The sequence below is a fragment of the Drosophila suzukii genome, chromosome 3, assembly GCF_043229965.1.
Source record: "Drosophila suzukii chromosome 3, CBGP_Dsuzu_IsoJpt1.0, whole genome shotgun sequence".
Lineage (NCBI taxonomy): Eukaryota > Metazoa > Arthropoda > Insecta > Diptera > Drosophilidae > Drosophila > Drosophila suzukii.
The window spans coordinates 19528384-19549997 of NC_092082.1; the positions used below are offsets into that span (position 1 = coordinate 19528384).

At 35.2% G+C, this 21614-nt stretch overlaps 1 protein-coding gene across 3 annotated transcripts; it reads left to right on the plus strand.

Moving 5' to 3' along the window:
• Positions 1–592: 592 nt before the first annotated feature.
• On the plus strand, positions 593–21476 carry LOC108007545 (uncharacterized). Of its 3 annotated transcripts, none has more exons than XM_036815699.3 (7): positions 593–1168; positions 8297–8400; positions 18909–19071; positions 19133–19240; positions 19542–19706; positions 19770–19870; positions 20233–21476. In XM_036815699.3, exons 3-7 carry the CDS (start codon positions 18957–18959, stop codon positions 20692–20694), a joined length of 951 nt encoding a protein of 316 aa, XP_036671594.1. In that variant the 5' UTR covers positions 593–1168; positions 8297–8400; positions 18909–18956; the 3' UTR covers positions 20695–21476. The 3 variants fall into 3 exon arrangements, with proteins under 3 accessions (XP_036671594.1, XP_036671595.1, XP_036671596.1); XM_036815700.3 differs by having other exon boundaries at positions 8301–8400; XM_036815701.3 differs by lacking the exon at positions 8297–8400.
• Positions 21477–21614: the final 138 nt, after the last annotated feature.

A 21614-nucleotide genomic window follows, 5' to 3' on the forward strand; every position in this document is an offset into this window, starting at 1 on the left:
TGATGGCGAATCAAGGTAATCGCACTAAAAGAAAAAAGCCAAATAAATGTATATGAAATATTAATTATAAAATTATAGTTAGAGTTCTATCAAAGTCCAGGTCCAAGCAAATTTCAAAAAGATAGGTCCATAGAAATTTGTTTTATGCTTGGTTTTATTATATTTGGCATTTTTAAATGATTGCCTTAGGGGCTTATAATTTGGACAAGGTTTTAATAGGATTCGTTAAAATAACTCACTAGGTTGTATAAATTTTTATATATTAAACCACGTCAAATTCATGATCAATAAGTATAAAACAATTTTATTTTCAAATAGTAAAACTAAATATCCCACTCAATATTTATATACTTATAAACATATTTTACCTTCATTAATTTAGATGTTTTTAAAGTATTGCATTTCTAAAAAAGCCACATTATGGTATTCAAAACTGTTTTTGTTATATGTCAGGTCTAAAAACCGCCGTATTTGGCGTAAAAACAGATAGATGTACAACGCGTTAGTGCGTTTCTCACGTTTGCGCTATGCCAAGCTCTGGCTTAAAAGCTTTTCGGCCAGGTGAACTTGGCGGAAGGTACGAAAAGTAACTGTCGCTCAGTCGCCGATATATCGCCGCGCTGGACGCATTAAGTTAGATACGAGATACGAACTCCGCTTCTCCGACTTTTCTACGTGGGTTAACTTAAAACAAAAGTCGCCTGCGCAGCCGGCGCGCCTTGAAAGTGTGTGTGTGCGTGAAAATGTTGTGAAATATTCGAGTTCTAAATCAGTTCAAAGGCAGTGTGGGAAAGTGCATTAGTTGTTTAGAAAATCCAAGGCTAAGAAGTGTTAAAAGTTAACTCCCAGAAATGCACACACGCATACCAATGTAATCGAAAAGTTAAAGCGACGATCATTCATTACTGCTTCTTCTTCTTCCTCTCTTTGCGACGTGTTTCGCTTACCTGTCAAAACGCGCGTGTATTGGTGCGCTCCATCGCTCCCTCTCACTCGCTCTCTCTCGATTTGCACATGCAAAAAGACATCAGCAGCAACAACAACAACGTCAACCACAAGAACTTCGCCTGAGAGCTTTCAAGTCGAAGTTCTTGACGTCGACGTTGGCGGCGACAGCGCAGTCGGCGGAGGCAGCGCAGCGACAGAGAACAACTCGTACAGGTTTCAGGTTTGTTGGCATTTTTTTTATATTGTCGCTTTTGATTTTTGTTTACTTCTGATTGCAAAAAAATCAGAAAAGGTAGTCTCGGATTTGAATAATCTTCTAGAATGATCAATGTTTTATAGTTTTTCACCTTCGCTAAAATAAAATAGAAAATCTGATCTACCAAAAATACAATTTACAATATGGTACATACTTTTAATGAGAAATATTTTAATCATTTTATTTTATTTATTTATTTTTTCTTTTATATTAAAATTTTATTAGTTAAAAAATTAAATAGATTTTAGATAAGCGTAATATCCGACCCATGTGGTTGGCAATGAGGCCTTCAAGTTTATCCTGCTTATCCAATGACTGTATCTGTTTACTTTCACATTCTCCAGAATTGTTTGTTCAGATATTAATCTTGTTACTATGGGATAAGATTTCATATCTAGGAACGTGATACAGATGAGATCGGTGGGCAAAGAATGGAAGATTGATGTACGATAACAGTTCAAATATGTGTGCATTGTATAAAATGCATTGCAGGGTAGTATAGCTTAAAAAAATATATTTACAAGGGTTTTTACTTAGGAAATACAGTGTAAAATATCCAGTTAAAAAATGGGTGCATTGTATACAATGCATTGCAGGGTAGTATCGCTTAAAATCAATATATTCACAAGGGTTCTTAGTTAGGAAATACAGTATAAAATATCCAACTATTTTTATAACAACCCCTGCTAAATTAACTCATCTAAAGTAATATCCAAGTGTCTTTTGGACTCCTTTAAACCTGCAATTTTCTCTTTGAAAACCTTACAATTTTCCCACCAACATAACCCCCTTTTGACTTATCAACAAAGCTCATTAAAAATTCCGAAAAAGATTTACAACTTCAGGCCACTGCACTAACCGACGCAAAAGTCAAAAGTCTTGCCTTGAATGCCCGTGCAAATGCAAAATTTGCTTGCAAATTTATTTACCTAGCTCTAACTCAACTCTTTGAAAGCCTAAACAAAAAAATGTAAAAAATAATTATGCCAGTCGCAGCAACAACATCGAACAACATCAGTGAAACAGTTTAAACGACTTTCAGTCACGGCAGCTCAGCAGGTGTTGGTTTTTAGGGGGGAGGGGGGATCTGGGGGAGGGCCCTGACTTCAACTTAAATATGCAAACTTTTTCGCTGTGCTTTGAGAATACTCGCAAATTGTGATAAGAGTTTCCCCAACTGTAAAACCTAATTAGCAAATGTTGTGAGGCAATTAAACTAAATTACAGAGCTCCTTCTTAGCCATGTTGAAAGTTGGAAAACAAAATAATTGTCACAAAGTGTCGCAGTGCAGGTTGGAACTTAATTAACATTTTTAAGTATTTTTAGCAGGCAAATAAAAGCTACATGTGGGGTATAAAATCTAAAATGCAACTTTAAAATTAATTTTATTTTACATTTCCATGTTTTAGGACAATAAAATGATATTGTATTATAATGTTATAAAGACATTACATTCCTCTTAATGTTATTAATTTTTTTAATGATTTAAAATTGTCTTACAAATGTTTGTGTAACAATTTCGTTAATATGTTTGCCAATTTTCCAAGCAAACTTCCCTAACGAGCCTTAAATTTAATGAAAGTTACACCAAATAAAGCAGGTAAAGTCAACCACTCCATGAGGTGACATCATTAAGCTAAAAACCAACCCCAAAAAACCTGTAATCAAGTAATAGGGCAACGTCAAAGCAAAGTCACATTCTAAGGTCTGAAACAACAAAGAAAATTGGTCTAAAGCACTCGAGAAAATCCCTTCATTTCAAGTATTCTTTCCTGGTTACTGTCATGATTTTGTTAACCATCTTAGCCTTCCATCAAAGCGCCCAGCCAAGCGAAAGATTGACAATCTATATTTACGACTCCCTGCTGATGATCTCAGGCAAATGATGACAATCTGACACGCAAGGGAATTCGTTACATTTCGTTCTCGCAGATAAAAGCCTTTTGCCAACTCGACAACAAAGGCAGGAACCTGCCACATTTAGATAGCCGTCTCAGGAACTGACCTCAAATTTAATTACCAACTTAACCTTTTTGGCCAACGCAATTGAGGGTGCAGCCCATGTGACCTAATCCTGACCGAGTTTACCTATTAAGCGCAGGAAAAGTCAAGTTGTGGAAAGGAAATGAGGACATTTGGGGTGGGATGTGCCTACGTAAAATTAGACTTAGCCCGAGTAACCAAAAGTGTTGGCCTGCTCAATGAACGTTTTATTCTTAGCCAATGGAGCAGTTGCATGCCAGCCGATGAAGCGTTTTAGGGGCTCATAAAACTGGGATAATAAACATTTCTGAGACACGGCAAGCTTTAGCCTTTGTCTATTTCGGGGGCAACATTTTATGGATTGAGCTTCCCTCCCCCCAATGAGGAATTTATTAATAAGAAAATGAATTTGGCAATGCTAAGAGAATATTAAATGTCCAGTTAAGGTTGCTAAGTGAAAAAGTGTACTTAGTATACAATTAGTTATAAAATGAATTTGTAAATGAGCTGTGAAACAGTCAAGTTTAGAGTAAGAAAAACTTTGACGTTATTGGTATTCAACTAACCATTGTTGTTCTATAAAATATCTATGCTTTTCTAAGCTTTGTAAAAATGTTTGTTATTAAATTGATTACTCCTCTTACTTCAAAGAAAATTTTTAGATTAATGTCAACCAATTTCCATATACTCATTTTCCAAACACATGAATAAAGATAGGAATCTAGAATAGAATAGAGAGAAAGGCATGTGTGTGTATTTATTTGCCTATTGTAACCCATTACTCGTAGAGTAATTTAGTTTGTAACTAGTAAGTAAGTATAGTTTGAAATAGCGTTTCCGGTCTTATAATTCCCGTTCAAAACACGCTACTTGTAGGATTTGGTAAAAAGAATCTGAAATAAGGTATTTGAGAGTCAAGGCACTCGACTAAAGCCGTTCTTCGTGTTTTTTTTATAGTGACAGAACAAAGATGATAACGATGATCAGGTATTCTTATGAATATTCTATAAAGTTTTGTATTGTGTTTATTACAAGATTTGACTTGAGTTGACCCTGGCACGCGCTTTTTGTTGAAGACTTTTAAATGCTTTTCTCTGCTTTCATCTTTTTTCCATGATGGGCACGTTTGGATGTCTTATCTCTAATGTTACTTATCAAGTTTCGGGGAATGGTTATAATATGCAAATGCTGTTTAGATGTGTGAAACAGGTTATAGTTGAAGTCAAAGAAAAATATTTAGTTGCCTAATGATTTTAAAGTGGTTAAGGTATATGGTAAAGGTATAAGTTAAGGTTTGCTTAGGAAAATGCCTAGCTCATTTTTCAACGAAATAAAAACTCGGTCAAAACTCCACAGGCTAACCTTTTTTCCTCTCAATTTCTTCTTTTAATTTCGTTTTCAATGCCCAAAAATCTTGAGGAAAAACCAAAAGTAAAACCGGTTTTAACGGTTAGAGGAGCATATATGTACACACACTTATAGGAAAAGGTATTTTGTCTACCAAAAACTCAAAATCCAAAATGAAAAGTAGGTGACGTGAAGCACCGTTAGCCCCTAAAAACTGGTCGTTGTTATTGTTCTTCTTCTTATAGTTACTGTCGATGCACAGACAAAAATTTTAATGTTTTTTAGAATATAAACAGTATAAAAAGTAATTGAAATGGCTTAAAATAAAAATGTACTTACAAAAATTATTGAATAGAAAAGATAATTTATGATTTTTATACTTTTATACTTTTATATTAAAATATACAAGTTCAACAATTTAAAAAGAACTTTAAAAATATGTATTTGTTAATGTGTAATTAATTGTTTTGGGTGAATCCTACATGATGCTTCTCTTTTTCTTCATATACTTTGCCACCAAACAAAAAGATACAAAATATGTTTTAGGTGCATGCATGTAAAAGTATGTTGTTTGGAGACCACGCCTATCGGATTTTTCAATTTTACATAATGTGGGCAGGTCGACGGCATTGCGTTGAGTGGTCGGAAAAAGGGGTGGGGCAGGGGGACTGGCGGTGGAAATGGGGAGCTTTGGTTGAGTGGCCAAATAGCATTGGAAAAAGCAACAACAGCGCAGACGCAGCAGCAGCCACAACAACAACAACTGGCGACGTCACACTTGCGTGGTCAGCTTTTTGTGCATTCCCAAGAGCGAGACAGCCAATTTGTTGGAGCGAGTGCAATGCATACAAGCAACAAGCCTTGGTTATAGAACAGTGGATCCATTTCAGGCATAGGTATAAAAAATAACATTATATTTTTTTTATTTGATTTTTTAATAACTATTTGTATTCAAATTCTAAGTAAATCAGACCATATATAACGAAAGAAGAAGTGAAAAAGTATCTCAAAGTCTGAACATAGTGCATACGTTGTTTTTTCTTTTATAAGTTAGGAGGTATTTACAAAAATATAAGGTTCTGTCCAATATAAGGTTCTTTAACAAATACTATAATAAAAAATCAAAGTCAAAATTCAACTCTTCTTTATGGTCATACAAAATATAACTACTTCCAAAGGCAATTTGATTTATCTATTTCAAATACTATTATAAAAAATCTGAGTCAAAATAAAACTCTTTCTTATGGTCATACAAAATACAATTATTTCCAATAGCAATTTGATTTATATATTTCAGATAATCCAGTTTCAAATCTAAATATTAACTCTTAATTCTTTTTTTAAGACAGCTCCAAAGAATTTTTAATTTATAGATCATTTTATTAACTTGTTCTAAAAGGTAATGCACATATTATACTAAAAAAATTAACAAAAGTTGATTATTATTATTTTGAAAATTGACAAGCATCAGCTCCACTGTAAAATTGCATTGGCGACGCAGTCGGCTTCATGGTCAATCCAAAACTCCAGCTTGTCTTATGCAAATTAACTTATGGCATTCTTTCTTACAAGTGTTCTACTGCTCTCCCTTTCTAGATTTCTTGCTCTTACATTTGCACACTTTGACTGCGTAATTAAGTGCCCTCTTAATTGAGTTTGGAACGGTTTGCCTCATCTTCCACAGGGTCCATTCCCATTCCCTTGGAGTTAGCCAAAAGCGGTTTTGTATCTTGTTGTTACTTTTCTTATTTCGCTGCATTTTAATTGAAATTTATGCAGTATTTAAGTGCACTACACTCTTTCCCTTTTTTTGGAGGGAGGATGCGGTTCAGCGATTCTTTTGTTGAAGTTTTGCGTTAACTTTGATTACATGAATCCCCATTTACTGTTCTATATTATGTTTTTCAGTGTACGAGAGGGGGAGTTCCCACTGCATTGATTCGAAATTGAAACTGCTTTTGCCATTGTCGAACAGGAAATTAGATGAAAAAGCGAGCTGCCCCAGACGGAAGCTTTGGTTCCAATTAAACGGGGTGAGGCCTTCAACGAAAGTGCAGCACTCAACTTGGTCCAAACCATTGTTAACCCGAGTTAACGGACTGCCAAAACTGTTGGGATTTGTTTGGGAACATTTGGAAAAAGTTTAGATAGAAAATCAGCTGTAATGGGAAGAGGAAATAGCTGGTAAATACGATGATACTACAGTAGTGTCGATCCAAACCACTCACACTTGATTTTTTACGCTTTCCATTATTAATACTTGGAGATTAACAGAGATAACGAGGTATTGGAAGTGTATGAAAATGGTATTTTAAGGGATCTTTATGCATTGGAATTATAAAAGTATTTATTTCTAGAACTATGTACTATGAACTAAGTATTTATGTTTCTAGTCTAAAAGAACTTAAATTTAATGACATTGATGAGAACCTAAACTAATTAAGTTCCCTCGTTTAAAAAGAGAATTTTCGTTTTCCGCTTTAAATGGTATTATTCTTCGTATGTGGAACACAAATAGGGTTTTTATGTAATTAGGGTAATGATGGTTTAACTTTAATGTTTCCTTCATTATGTTAGAGCATGCAATGTTAACAACAATAATATACATAAGTAAATTTACACGTATTAACATGTGAGGCATTGTTAAAGAATAGAATTTAACTTAGGCCTTAACAATACAATAAAGATTAATACAATTTTGTTCCTGATTTGATTTTATTAAATTTATTGAAAATGTCCATAAATCTTTCCCTGCATTTACAAGCCAATCAATTTTCATCTAATTGATGCTACTCCGATTACCAAATATTCTTTCTGAAATTGAACAAAATTGTCCGAATTCTTTTTTGGGTGGTTTCCAATTGCTCAATCAACAAAAATATTTGAAGAGGTCAAGTCTAAGTGCTCCAACTTGCATAACACAAAACTCACACAAAGAGACCGCAAAAAGAGACAACAATTTGCTTGCCTAGTTTTCAGCTTTTGTTTGGGGGTCAATTATAATACATGTGAACTGCAAGTCTCTAATTAAAGTGTTTTTTTTCTGCCCAACCCCAAAGAAGCGAAACACGAGGAAATTAGAAAGCCATCAACGAAGCTGATTCGAATCGTTTGGATGCCTGTCAACTTTCGGTTGGGTTTTTAAGTACTTTTGATTGCGTTTCACCCATTGTCACGCCGCTGACTAACGTGATTCACGCAATTTTTAGACAGGGGCGGCGAGGTGGACGATTGCGAGGGGGTCCCATTAACCATTGTCATTGCTGTGCAACCGGCATACAAATTTCGTTGAAATTTTCTTTCTCGACTCTCCGGGTCTCTGGGGTAATTGTCATGCAATTTTAACTTGGCAATTCAAGGCACGATTGCAAAAGCCCCCTTTCCCCCTTTTGATAAGAGTTTGAGTAATTGTAGTTGCATTTGATGCAATGGTTGTTAGTGAAATTTATCATTTAATTAAGGGAAGTGATTAAGGTGCATTGCTTTTAGACGGAAATGTAATCTTCGAAGCACTACATTTAATTTATGATGAATATAATAATCAAATATGTACATCTTATAGGTAATTAATTTAATTCCAAATGAAAGTATTCTAACTTATTAGTATGGTTAACGTAATTTTTATAACCAAGTAAAAACCCGCTGCATATATTGATCAACAAACAAGCCAGTAAAATACTGGGAAATCGTTTTGATTCATTGATTTCAAAAACAGCAAACAACTCTTTACTAATCTTTTATTTGTTTTTGTTACCTTTTAGATAGCCTGAAAAACCCACCCATAACAAATACTTGAGTCATGGATTGCAGCAGAAGAAAAATAAAAGTTGGCCTAATTGAAATGGATTTATAAAATTAGTTAGAAGTAAGTATTTAACAGATAAAGCTTTATAATACTAAAAGGAAGATATTCTTTTTAAGTCAGCACTCCATGCATCATTAAAAATTTTCAAGCTTTTCTTATGGATATTACACTTTTTAAAGCACTTTTAAAGTTTTCTTTACTGAGAAAACCAAATATTTGCCGAATCAGCTTGAATTCCACACCAATAAAAAACCAAATAAAAGAATGTTCCCCACACTGCTGGCTCTTAAAAATTCGCGGTCAAGGTTGTTAACCTAAGCCTCGCCTGCTTCTGTCTTCTTTTTTCATCACTTTTTTTTAATTCTCATTCTTTTTAATTTTTACGCATCTTTTGAGCATAAGGGGAACGAAATGTAACTGGTGTTGCGACATCATTAAACTTTGAAAATACGTCGTGGGGGCCAATGTAACGTTAAGAAGAAATACTAGCTGATATTGCAACTTTTATAATATTATATTATATAAAGATATTTAATTTTTTTTTTTAATATTTGTGGAATGGATTGAGTTTGTTTATATGCTGTTTTTAGATATACAATTGCGAAAAGATACATTACAAAAAAGGCTGATTTAACTTATATTTTGAATTGATATGATTTTATTTGTATTTCGTTTTTGTAAGTCACCATTTTTATTCCTCAAATTACATAATTTATATAAATTAATTATTGATTCAATACACCCTTGATCTTTGCAAGCACTGAACAAAACAATCATAAATAAATGAATGAATGAACGGGAAGCGTTGGGGAAAAGACAACAGCAACCGGTTCAATAACTGACAACTGGAATGAGGCACAAATTAAATTACATTAAAAGGGCAGCGGCCAAAAGACGATCAACAATATTTGCATGACTCAACTGAAAGATACGTTTCGAACATGATGCTTTTATCGGGCTAGAAATTCTCAAGTTGCGTTTGAAGTATTTGCGACCGACTCATTAGAGGCTTTTCTTTTCGCTAACCTTTGGCTGCCCCCTTATTACAGACAATGAAAACTTGTTTTTCAACAATATCTGCGACTGATTAACATTATGTTAATTCCATTTTGATGTGGGAGTTCACGGAGGTATATATTAATCTGCACATGAGAGAAACTTGTCTGGAAGCCAATTGTTGAGTGGGAAGCTTGGGGAAATTTATGAATTTTTTATTATTATTTTAGCTTATGTACCCTTTGTCATGACTTGTAGTGTAAATAATATTTAAATAAGCTTTATTTTAATTTTCTACAGATATAAAACGATTTAAGATCAAGTTTTGACCCAACATAGCCTAACAATAAAGTTATGTTATTTTTATAATTGTTATTATAGATAGAGTAGTTTACAAAACTAAAATAACTTAAATGGTATAGGTGTGGCTGCGGGGACTTTGGCTAGTTGGTTTATAATGGTTGATGCTTTAACTACATGTCTATTTATTAGCAGTTTTCAAGTTTGAATTCGCGTGTTAGTTCTTGAAAATCACTCTATTAATATTGGGTTACTGATTAGGTGATTTGTTATTTGTTATAAACATTTGTCTTTCTTATATTGAGATTTTGTGATGTAATTCAGGTTATTTTAGGAACCAAGCCATATTAAATATCTATTATATTCCTAATTCTATACCAAAATGTAGTATTGAGTTACTATGTTCCCTTAAAGATTTTAGAAAGCTAAGTTTGTTGCTCCCTCAGCTTTATGCCACTTGCTTCTCCGGAAGTACTTTCAATCTTTTACGTGATTTTAATAGTTAATTAGTTGGCTCTAGAAAGGTTATAACCAAACATTTGCCTATTTATTTAGCCAACTGAAAAGTCCGAGTCCATGGCAACAGCATTTTAATTTTGCCGTTGCCACGGCTGACAAAATCACAATCGCCTTTCGAGATGAGCAGCGCACGTGGTTTATCGACTGCATCGGTGAGCAACTCCCCTACAAAAATACAAAAAAAAATCCAAATCCAGACACACTTGAGTGCCAGTTGGCCATTCATCCATCTGAGCAGTTTATGGAGCCTCTATAGGCTGATGGTGCCAGGCAGTTTTGTTCTGTTCTGTTCTGTTTATTTATTTATTGGTGTGAAGACGCAAGTGTCGAAAAAATCCGATAAAAAAGTCCGAAGCGAATAAATAGAGATAGAATGCGTTTTGCTGCTTAAACTTCCGGTTAGTTTAAATTACAAGCAAAAGATAATTATGGCATTTCATTTGGTAAGCTCTATAAACTCCTACATTTTTTTGTAAATAGGTAATTAACCCATAAATCATCTGGGATTATCAATCTTATAATCGCGTGTTAATTCTTGAATATAACTCCGTTCTTTGAAGTATTTAAAAAGAAAACGAACATTATTGGTTCAGTAACTTTCACGGATTAAGTGATTCATATTTACATGTTTTTAATCGGATTGGTGGTTAGATTTCATTTAGTTCAACAAAAAGAAAAAAAGCTATGACTATAAGGACATTGTTAAACTTAAAAGTTTTTTTTAATTCATAGGTATAAAAAAAATATCAACTGCAATTTTATGTATTTAAAGCTATTAAATTTTAGCCAAAGGCGTAGCTGTAAGTTAAATCATGCCAAAAAAGAGATTTAATTCTTGGGTACCTCCCTAGACTTTTTCCGAATACTTAGAAATCCCCGAGCTTCCGCCTTTTCTGGGCTATAAATCGACTTTCAGCCAGATAACGGACCATCTTTGGGAGCTGGTTAGTTAGTTAGTTAGTTGGCAACGCCTTGGGGCGTGGAGAGCGGCACGCAGAATTATTAACTGACAGCGGCAGCCATTAACAATGCGAACACACATGCACATGAGTCGTTCTTGCAACATCAGCAACATGCACAGCAGCAACATGAGTACTGGCAGCATCAGCAATAGCAGCTAAATTACACTGAAAAAACTACGTACTCCAATAAATTTTGTATTCGTAATAAAAAACATTTTACATCGACTAGCAATTATTAAAATTTGATTTTCTATTATTATAAGAAACCTTTATTATTTTTTCTTTATAATGAGATATTTCTATCCCATATCCGGAAAAACCTTTAACCTTTCATTGCATGTCAAAGTTAAATTATCTTTTAAGTGACCTAAAATTACTTTGTTTACAAATTTATGACAAAATAAGTGTTTTTTAATACACGTCTTCAGGACTTCATCCTTATTTGCTATTATTATTAAAGTTAAAGTATATTATATTTAAGTGTATTTGAAGTTTTTCTATGTGTCCTTACAAATACTTGAGCACTGATAGCAGCTAGATTTTGATCAGATTTTCGGATATGTTTTATACTTCTTATCTCTTCTTATTATCAACATGATTTTTTCGAGTGTAGCAGCAGCAGCATCGTTGCCTCGTTGCACTTTCCATTTGCCAAGTCAGTGGGCCGCAACCCGCTCCATTCTGCTCTCATCTTGGACCGGCGAACGTCCCCGATGCATTGGCTACTTTAGCTAATGACTTTATTGAATCGACCGAGGCATATCCCCAGCCCGATCCCCAATCCCCTGGACCTCAATCCCTCAATCTGGTCGCTTCTGTTGACTCTTCGTGTGACTTTTGCCGTATCAAGCGGGAAATTAGCACAAGCAAATTAAATGAATAGACGACAATGGGCCATCATCATTACACAGAACGTGTTAGTATCGCCCTGGGTGGCAATTCAAGCAGATCAAATTGGGTTACTATGGGAGTAGAGAGCTTGAAGTTGGAATAAATTAGTTCTACTTTACATTCGTTTACTATAAATATGCTTTTACTTTTCCTTTAAAGTATCGTTAAAAATAAACGTTATCAGTTCAACAGTTTAAGCCTATAATTATAATTATAATTAAATAATTATTTATCCTATAATATATACTGAGTTTAGGATCTATGTATACATAATATAGGAATACAGCTTCCCAAGTTCGCCCATATTTAATAGATTTTTCTATACTTATAATAAAAGTTTATGTTTAAACTTTGGTTTTTTCATATTGATGTTAATTTATAATTTAAATGATCAGAATAACAACAAAATTATAATGTGACAGTAAGTTGGAACCATCAAGAGAAAGCTTGTCTTCTTGTGTTAGAGATATTTTTAATTCCTATCGCGTTTTATTTTATTTATCTTTAGAAAAGTTTAAATCATTAAAACAGACGTGTATATGCATAAAATTCATGAATTGTTTGTTTTACGCCCTCTACGTCTGACTAATTTGACTTGTGACTAAGTTGAGTTAATGCATAAATCGTTGGAACACGGCTGTTAACCTACAAACATTCAAGTTTACCCAGACCTTTGTAAGACCTAATACCTAAGACTGAACTAAACATGCCCCAGGCCAATTCCCATCGCCTCCTTTAGCCCTCCCTGTTTTTTGCCTGCCTCATAGCAATTATGCTTAATTGTTTGACACGGCCAAAGAAGATGGTTAACCGTTTCATGTAAAATGCAGCACATGTTATGTAAATAACGGTCTTACCTATTCAACAATATGGCAACCATGTCATGGGTGGGGGCAGTAAAATATGATGGAGGGTGAGATGGTGGAAAAGATGGAACTGAGACACAAAGTGGGACACCAACAGCTGGCCACAGAACAAACTGTTTTGCAGTGTTGGACGAAAAACGCTTTCCCACTTTTCCTCCTCGCTGCCTAATGACAATGTCTGACACACATATGAAAAGGGGTTGGGAACAGGAGGACTTTGTGGGGGGCCTACACCTAAATATATTACTTTTGGGATTCTTAAGAATTTGTTTTCTTAAAATAAAATTTATTTTTTTCGTTTTCTTGTCAGTTTACGCTTTTTGTTATATTTAGACAAAAGCTAATGTTTCTTCCGTTCATAACATTTAATTTCATTGCTCATGATTTCAAGGATTTCAACGAATTGTATGGAAACAAGATCTCAAACACTCAAATTTGTTTATTGTGAGGTTTGTGTACCCTCTTCTGATCAAATATCTAGTTCTTTTTTCAGTGTAAAGGGTGGCCAACAAGTTTTTTAAGGGCGTTGGCAGCTTGATTGTTGTTTGCACAACTTGTCGCACTTGCAGCATGTTGCACGCTTGTCATAACGATAGATAAATACTAACTGAAAACTATAGAAAAAGAAGAAAATGCTGAAAGTTTACCGAACTACTTATGGCTGAGTGCGAGCGAAGGAGATCGCTGCCATAAAGATAGCGTCTAGGGCTTTTGTTTGGTGGTAACTTTCACCCAAAATAAAAAAGTGAAGTGTTTAAAGAAGCGGCAACAAAGTAAAAGTTTTTCACAATTCAACGAAACGTGAAAATCTTTCACAAAAGCGAGTGAGAAATAGGGATCTAGAAAGAGACAGAAGAGGGGAGCTTCCGTTGGCAAGCTGAAGTGAAATGTGTTAACAACAAATCAAACAAGAACAGCAATTATTATCCCAGCTGGAGAGATGACAGCAAAAGATGAACACAGCTTGAACTTACATATTTTCAGTTCTAAAAACAAGTTTGACCCATTTACAAGACCATCCAACCTATGTGAACAGAAATTAGCATCATAGATCTATGTGCTCTGGAGCCTGGGAATCCGACTTTTCTCCAGAAAGAGGTGCTTCTTAAGTAGCTCGAGATTCTTTTAATCCAGCGGAAGTTGTTTCTTTGACTTCTGTTTTGTTTCCTCTCTTGACTAGCTTAAGTTTTCTATGGGAATCTTGTAATAGATCGTGAGTTGCAACAAATATATACTTAATATATTAAGATCTTTATAAAAGTATAGGTCTCTTTTAACTTTTAAAGGATTTCATAAAGATATAATCCAAGGATTTTCAATAGACTATTCAATGTCAGTCCGATATAATTATATTGTTAGCGGTAAAGACAAAGCGTCTAATAGAGTCTTTCTTAAGTCTCATTCGTTGCGAAAGCTTTTGTATTCAGTTCTTTATTCCATTGACCCCAAGAAAATCTATCCGAATAAACCCAAATTAATTTCGTTAGCTGTCTGCTCCGTCACTCAATTAAGACAAGTTCTAACCTCACTTGACTTTGGCTAGCGAAGTGTATATTTAGAACACCCAAAAAAGAGGAGCCGCTAGGAAAATTGCATTTCCACTGTGCCCAATTTTACAAAGTTTTCCAAGGCAACGACAAAGGTAGAAGCGGCACAAACTTTTCCCCAGCTGTTGTGGCCTGTTTTGCACTTTGCCATGGCAACAAGTGCGGCCAAACATAAACAAAACAAAGAAAACACAGTTTGGAAAATTCTTCACTCGCGTTGCCAACTAACTACGATTCAGAACTTTACTATTGATCTACAGACTTTAATATATCCCCTTTTCATAATTATAATTATATTATTATTTTTAAAACAAATATTTGCGTAAAATGCTGAAATTTTCCATAACTTTTTATTGAGAATTGCTGACAAAAATTAATCAAAATAAATTTTTAAAAACTATTTTTAATGAGGCAATCAAGAAATACCAAATAAAGGTAAACGTATCTTTTTCAATAGTTTAGGTTCGTTTCTGATCATCTAATGATATGTACATTTAAGTACCTAGTGTTTACCCTATTCACTTAATACCCTCTAATGTCACCGTATGAAAATCAAACAATAATTCCAACCACGATTCGGGTGAAAATCAATAGCAGAAAGGTGGAAAATACAGGTGGGGAAATGTGAGCCGAGGGGTGGAAAGGTGAGAGGCACCATTAGAGAGTCCGCGCCACGTTTTTCCATTTGATTTGCGGGCGTGCAAGTCGATGCCAGTCGAGCCGGCCGACAAATTGAAGTAAATTTCCTGTCTGGGTTCCTGGTCCGGCTGGTTCGTTCCCACTGGTGACCCAATTTCCGCGGAAAAGCGACTTTTCATTAGTCTAAGTTCCCTTTTATTTGGGTTGCGCTAGGTTTGGCCCTTCGTCTGGAAAAATTTGCACATTCTGTTGATTAAGTGAGTGAGGCTAATGGGTCTGGAGCGAATCGCTTGGGTCTGGACAATCCTCGAAAGGTGGTTGGCCTTTCTTTTCCACTGTGATCTGCGTTAAATTGCTTTATTTGGCCGGCTTTCGTTTCCCAAGTTAATTGATTTGGTTGGGTTGCTGCGGACGATTTGGAAATGCTAATGGAAGTACGAGTTGAACTTTAAGTTGAGTTGAAGTTGTGTCGGAGATAAATCGAATCCAGGTGACTAAGTCGGTATTAATGGGTTCCAAGCACGACAATTGACTACGAGTGCTGTATTCGTGATAAATAGAAATACTTGAAAGAACGCAAAAATGTTCTCTACACTATTAATGGATGCATGCAATTTACATATGACGTGAAAATAAGACTTATAATATGCAACCTTAGGGTAATGTAACAAAAAAAACCATTACAAAATGTTGACATCGAAGTATAAATAAGATCCAACTGTAAAATGCATTAAATGAAACATGTTTGATTGAATATTTGATTTCTATTAAAACTAGTTATTAATATAGTATTGTTAAATTTTTCTAAATTTTTATAAGATATGTTAGTGCTTAAAACTAGAATTCTAAAATATTCTATATCCGCTATATTTTTGTAAGATAAGCTTGGCTTAGACTGGATAAAAAGATTTCTCCTTTCATTGGTGGTTTGATTCATGGTTATGGCTCTATGTTAAAAGACCGAAACACCCGGGAAACCCACACGAAGTGGCTGCCACATCATGTGGCAAGCCAAGTGTGGTGGACTTGGCTCGGACGGCCCGCTGACAATTACACTTGGTGGCTTTTCGCTTGGCCAGTCGTGTTGGCCACTCAATAAGTGGCTATCCAGACTTTTGATATCAACAGTAAAACAAATCTAACACGAACCGGTCTAAGTTAGATAAAATTGTATTTGAATCTTATAGATGATTTTTTGGGCTGCATGATCTTAATTTACTAGCTTATCATAAAAATGTGATATGTGATTGTATAATATATTGTATTTTAATATTCATGGAATCTTTCACAATAAGTTTTATCTAACCCAAACATCTTAAAATTTATTTTGTTTAAATGTGAGTGATTTTTCGTGTCCAAGCTATAAAATTGTGAATTTTGTCTTAATAGTCTTTTACTTAAATTTCTTCAATATGTATCAAGTTTCTAAAAGTATGGTTTTAAAGAGCATACACTGTACATTCTTTCTTGACACCAACGCACGGCGTGTAAATCATATAAACATATGCACATCACCTTTGAATCACGCTCTTAGCCGGGCAATCAAAATGGCCCAGAGCTCTATAGCTTTGTCCCCGAATCCAAACACCGCTTTGGGCCTTCTCTCCACCTTTTCGACCACCTACACACGATCACCGATGTGATGGCCAGAAAAGAGGTTTAAAGGAAAAAATAAAAGAAGCCACGCGACGAGTCTTCAAATTTTGTGGGGGATCGGAAGGGAAATGGAGAGGAGTATCCCAAACGAAATTTATGCAAGTTGAAAATCGTGACACAATTGGGAAAAGTTCATTCCATTGACTTTGACTTGGCCTGGCTTTGGCTTTTGATTAGACTCTTAGTTTGGCTTTGGCTTGAGCTTCGACTCAGAGGTTAGCTGCCATTTGTTAGCCACGCAACAAAGTTGCAGAATGAATTGAAAGACGTGGAAAGAAAAGATCACAAAAGAACTCAGGAGAATGCTAGAATTGCTAGGAAGTTAAACAAGCTATATCCAATGAAATCTTTATAGGAAAATGATATAATCGAGTAGTGTTAATAATTATACCTATCTAATAAGTAAATCAATAAATATAATGAAGATACGCAGATATTAACCGCTTGGTATTTCCGAAAATATCATATGTCCAAAGAACCATTCTTTGGGGATTTTCAAAACTACCAGGAAGAAAAACATGTAATACGCAATAAAACTAATATGCAGTAGCAAAGAGTGTTTATACCTTGATAATAGGTAAATTCATAAATCAGAATATTAATATAAATCAAGAAATAATTATTAAATTATTGGGATTTTTTAAAATGTCGTATCAGCAAAGTACCATTTCCTGGGCCTTTTCAATATCTCCGTTCCACTCTGGCGAACAAAGTCGAGCCTTCCTCTTGGCCAACTTTCGAGCCAAGAAGCAGAACCATCAGCGGCATTCGTTGGGGTAATTTAAGCCGGGCGGCACATATTCGCCTTCTTCAGATTCGCCTGTCTATTTACCGCTAAGAGCAACAAACAGCGTCTAGCAAACATCGTCAAAATCGGAGTCTCCACTCCAATTCAGTTGCCAAGATGAGGCAACCTCGTCTCGGATTCATTTGGATTTCTTGGGCACAGTGTGTCTCCAGTTTCTGGTTTCTGGCATTTCAATGCTCGCTGCGATCTCTCGCTGTCATTGAGGACTCTCAACTTACTTGCATGTGATACTATTTATGCTATTACGAGGGGAGGGGGTTTGAGTGGCTTGTTGAGAAGGTTGTTAAGTTTATTAGCATGAAGGTAGGAGACATTCACCGACGGGCTGTGCAGTTGATGAGTGGAAAAGATTTCTTAAGATAAATTATGATTATTAAGCCTTAAAGATAGGGTAGCTATAGATAGTTATTATAACAAAATTTAAATATGTACGTTATATTTATGTACAGTAGTTAGGGTGTTTCTCACATTATTGATATGTATTTACTTAAAAGATGATAAATTAAATGTTTGTCAAAATATCTTTACTGATCAGAATTACACAAATTAACAATTAGAATTTAAAGTATCTCATTAGCACACAGTCTTTGTACTCCTATTTTCACATGAATCCATATCACCTATACTTAACGTTCACTTTTCGAAAATACGTATACGTTGATATCGTTACGCCAATTACCTCCTAAATGCTATTTTTGCACGCGGCCTTTAATAGCTCATCAATTAGCCGAGAGCTGTCAAAAATAACTGGCATTTCTTGGGCTGAACTTGTCTTTAGGGGTAGCTATAGATATTGATACTCTAGAAATATGTGTTCTAAAATACCATTTAATGACATGTAAGAGGAAATCGGTTTATGGCTGAAATCCGCTTACAGAAAAACGCAAGCAAAGAAAAACTGAATTGAGCGCTTTTGTGTATCTTTTGGATACAGATACGTGTAAACGACCTACACAGAGATAGATATTTCTCTGCGTAAGCATTATTTTTTCTTGGTCTTTTTTATGCAATCTCAAGGTCAGCGGCAAGTAGCTCTTTATGTATGAATGGGATCTAATTGTTCGTGATGAGAACACACGGCTCAATGCGAGGATGACAAAGTGCTCGGATGGGTGGGTTACGAGTTTACGAGTACGTCATGTGGGTGGTTCCTCCATAAGTACATTTGCTAATGCACGTAAGAAGATTTTTTGGGGGAACAGCTTAGCCTCTTTGTCGTCGTGTTCGCATTTCAAATGCGCTTGACAATGACATTTTTTATCTCTTGGATTGGCAAATGTGGCTCAAAGTCAATGGGCATTTGACATAATTTGGCAGAACGATGTCTTCATTATTTAGGCAAGCGTTTGCAATTGAATGCTAATGTCTGTTCGTTTCTTTTCAGCTCGTTGGATCTCAATTGGATTGTTATCGTTATGCTGTACAGTAAAACATGGCAAAGTCGACACTTTATGCTGCTGGGGTGACCTGTCTGGGCTTTGTTTGCTTCGCCTTGGCATCCGTGGCCATTGGCATACCCATCTGGGGTTACTACGATAGTCCATCGGGTGAGTGCCCACTGTACAATATTTTAATTTGATCAATCTAATTCGTATTTCTAATTTACAGGCGGCTATGACTTCGATCGAGGTTATTTCGGGCCGTTTAAGGTCTGCAAGCAATTGACGTACAATCGCGAGAAATGCGGCAACGATGTATCAAAGTTTAGGTTAAGCAGTAAGTATTTCCAATTATTTTCATCCCAAGTGATATTAAATATACTTCTTAAAAGGTAGTGATATTTTTAAATATATTTGTATAATTATCTAATTTTTTATACATTTATAGCAAGGTGACTTTATTTCTGTATATTTATTTAAAAAGTACAGCAACAATCTGAATATATTTTAACTTTAATAAACTATAAAAGTAAACTATTAAATGGAATAACGAATTTTTGTATAAATATAATTATTTATAATTTTAAAATATTTTAAAAGTATTATTATTACTAATTTTTGGCCTCCTCCCTTTTCAGATGCAGTTTTTGTCAGTGGACTTTTGGCCATTGGCAGCTCAGCTGTGCTGGGCATCTTCTGCATTCTGTCGGTCATTCAACACGCGATGATCTCATCCAGGGAGAAGGTGGTAATGCCCTACACAACTCTAGTGATAGTGAAGTTAATGTTGGCGTTGCTGGGAGGTGAGTTCAGATAGGTTTGGCCAAGAACGATAAAAAAGCGTAATTTAATTGAAATATTTCCAGGTGTACTGGCCATCATAGCGACGGTCTTGTTTGCTCTGCAAATTGATGAGCAGGAGCGCTTTGGCTTCAAGATATCGCGGGGCATTTCCTTCTATATACAGGTGATTAATGGTTAATTACTCATGCAGTTGCGTGAGCAGTAATCAGGCAATCTAAAGATTTTCTTATTTTGCGGTTTGGTTTTTCTATAATTTAATGTTAACATTTGAATCGCTGAATTCTTTATTTCTTTATATTTTTTATTAAACAAAACTGTTAGTGAATCAAAAAATAAAAATAATTAAACAATGTTCAGAAAGAAATTCCTTTTTTGAAAGCAGTCCAACAATGTTGACGAGCAAATGCAATATTTTAAAGTTATGTTATAATAAAAACCCTTATATGTTGGAAAAATAGAGAAATCTTTCGAATGCCTTTAACATATATAATGACTTTTATAATATTGTTTTATTTAACTTTACAGATCGTGGCGATTGTATTAACTATCGCTCTGTTTGTGGCCGCCCTTTACGATGTGATTTATTCACGCAGTCCCGGTGGAGATCCCACGATGGCGCTGGATGCCTCATCTCCGGGCAGTGCCACCACGTTCAATAATCCGGGATTCAAGGAGCCACGCAGTCGCAACGGCGTCTCGGTGACGGATGCCTCCGGAAAACCTTACAGTGGAATCCGGAATGGAGCGGGAACGGCGGGCAGTGTGGCCTCCATGAGCACCACGGTGACCAGCGTCTCCAATGGGTCCACCCTCGATTCGGTGACCCGATCGCCACTGCGATCAAGTCTGAAAAAACCGAGACCCCGGCCGGATCCAACGTTGGGCATTCAAAATCCCGGCTATTCTGGATCCGGTAGTTCGCCACCTATGCGGCGAAACGGAAGTGTTAAGAAAGTCCGAATTCAAACGCACAGCACCGAGGTGTAAGATGGTTTCAAGCATTAAGATTTAAGTCCTTCAACAAACAAGCATACGAAAAAGAAAAAAAAACATACAAAGACTGTGTACAGTAGCAAAAAAGACACATAGGAAAGTTAAGATGAGAAACTTTTGTGGGTGTCTCTCATTAATTAATTAACTAATAACTCCCAACTGCAAATTGAAAATTCATTTTCATTTGTCTTCCAAGAAAGATGCATATTATTCGTTTGGCATAGACCAAAATTTCTGTAAGCAACGGTTTCCGTCCACGGGCAAGGCAAGAGTATTTAATTCGAATTGAGTTCCCCAGAAGTATTTGATTTTCTATATACCTCCCCAAGTGCCCTTTAGACCACGCCCCAGTCTCCCGCACTTTGAAAAGAATTATGCACGAAAACCCTGGAGTACCAACCAATACATAATTAATTTGCAATATTCTTATTTAACAGAAACAAAATAATCTTAAGCATTATAAAGCAACATTTGTAAAATACATAAAAATCAAAACGACACAAATTGTTATTTATAATTAAGTTTAAGTCAAGGCGAAATGAGCGAGTTTCAAATAGAATCGATATCTGTATGTTATTGTTAGCAGTACTTTATATTAAAAGCGTTATTCAACCTAACGGAAATTAATTATTGTTGCGCTAAGATTTCACTATTAAAGACACTTAGATTAATTGCTAAGCTTGTTTGTTTAGTTTTTTGTAATTTAATTGAAAAATGTGTTTCATGTTTTTCGCTGTAAGCTAAGAAAATACTAAATAAAAGCAAAAAAAAAATATAAGTGGAAGTTTGTTTCTTGGGGAACTTTAAATATGTCTATAAGCTATTTATTTTACTAATGTTTGTATCTAGGCGGTTTAATTTTATCATTTATACCCTCTTTATCAAAGAGTTTTACATTTTCTTGCGTTTATCTA

Excerpts from the sequence above, each read along its gene's own strand:
- LOC108007545 (XM_036815699.3), top strand. The coding sequence starts at position 18,957 with ATGGCAAAGTCGACACTTTATGCTGCTGGGGTGACCTGTCTGGGCTTT. Across the intron at positions 19,707-19,769 it reads AATGTTGGCGTTGCTGGGAG|GTGTACTGGCCATCATAGCG; the intron begins GTGAGTTCAGAT and ends AAATATTTCCAG. Across the intron at positions 19,871-20,232 it reads GCATTTCCTTCTATATACAG|ATCGTGGCGATTGTATTAAC; the intron begins GTGATTAATGGT and ends TTAACTTTACAG.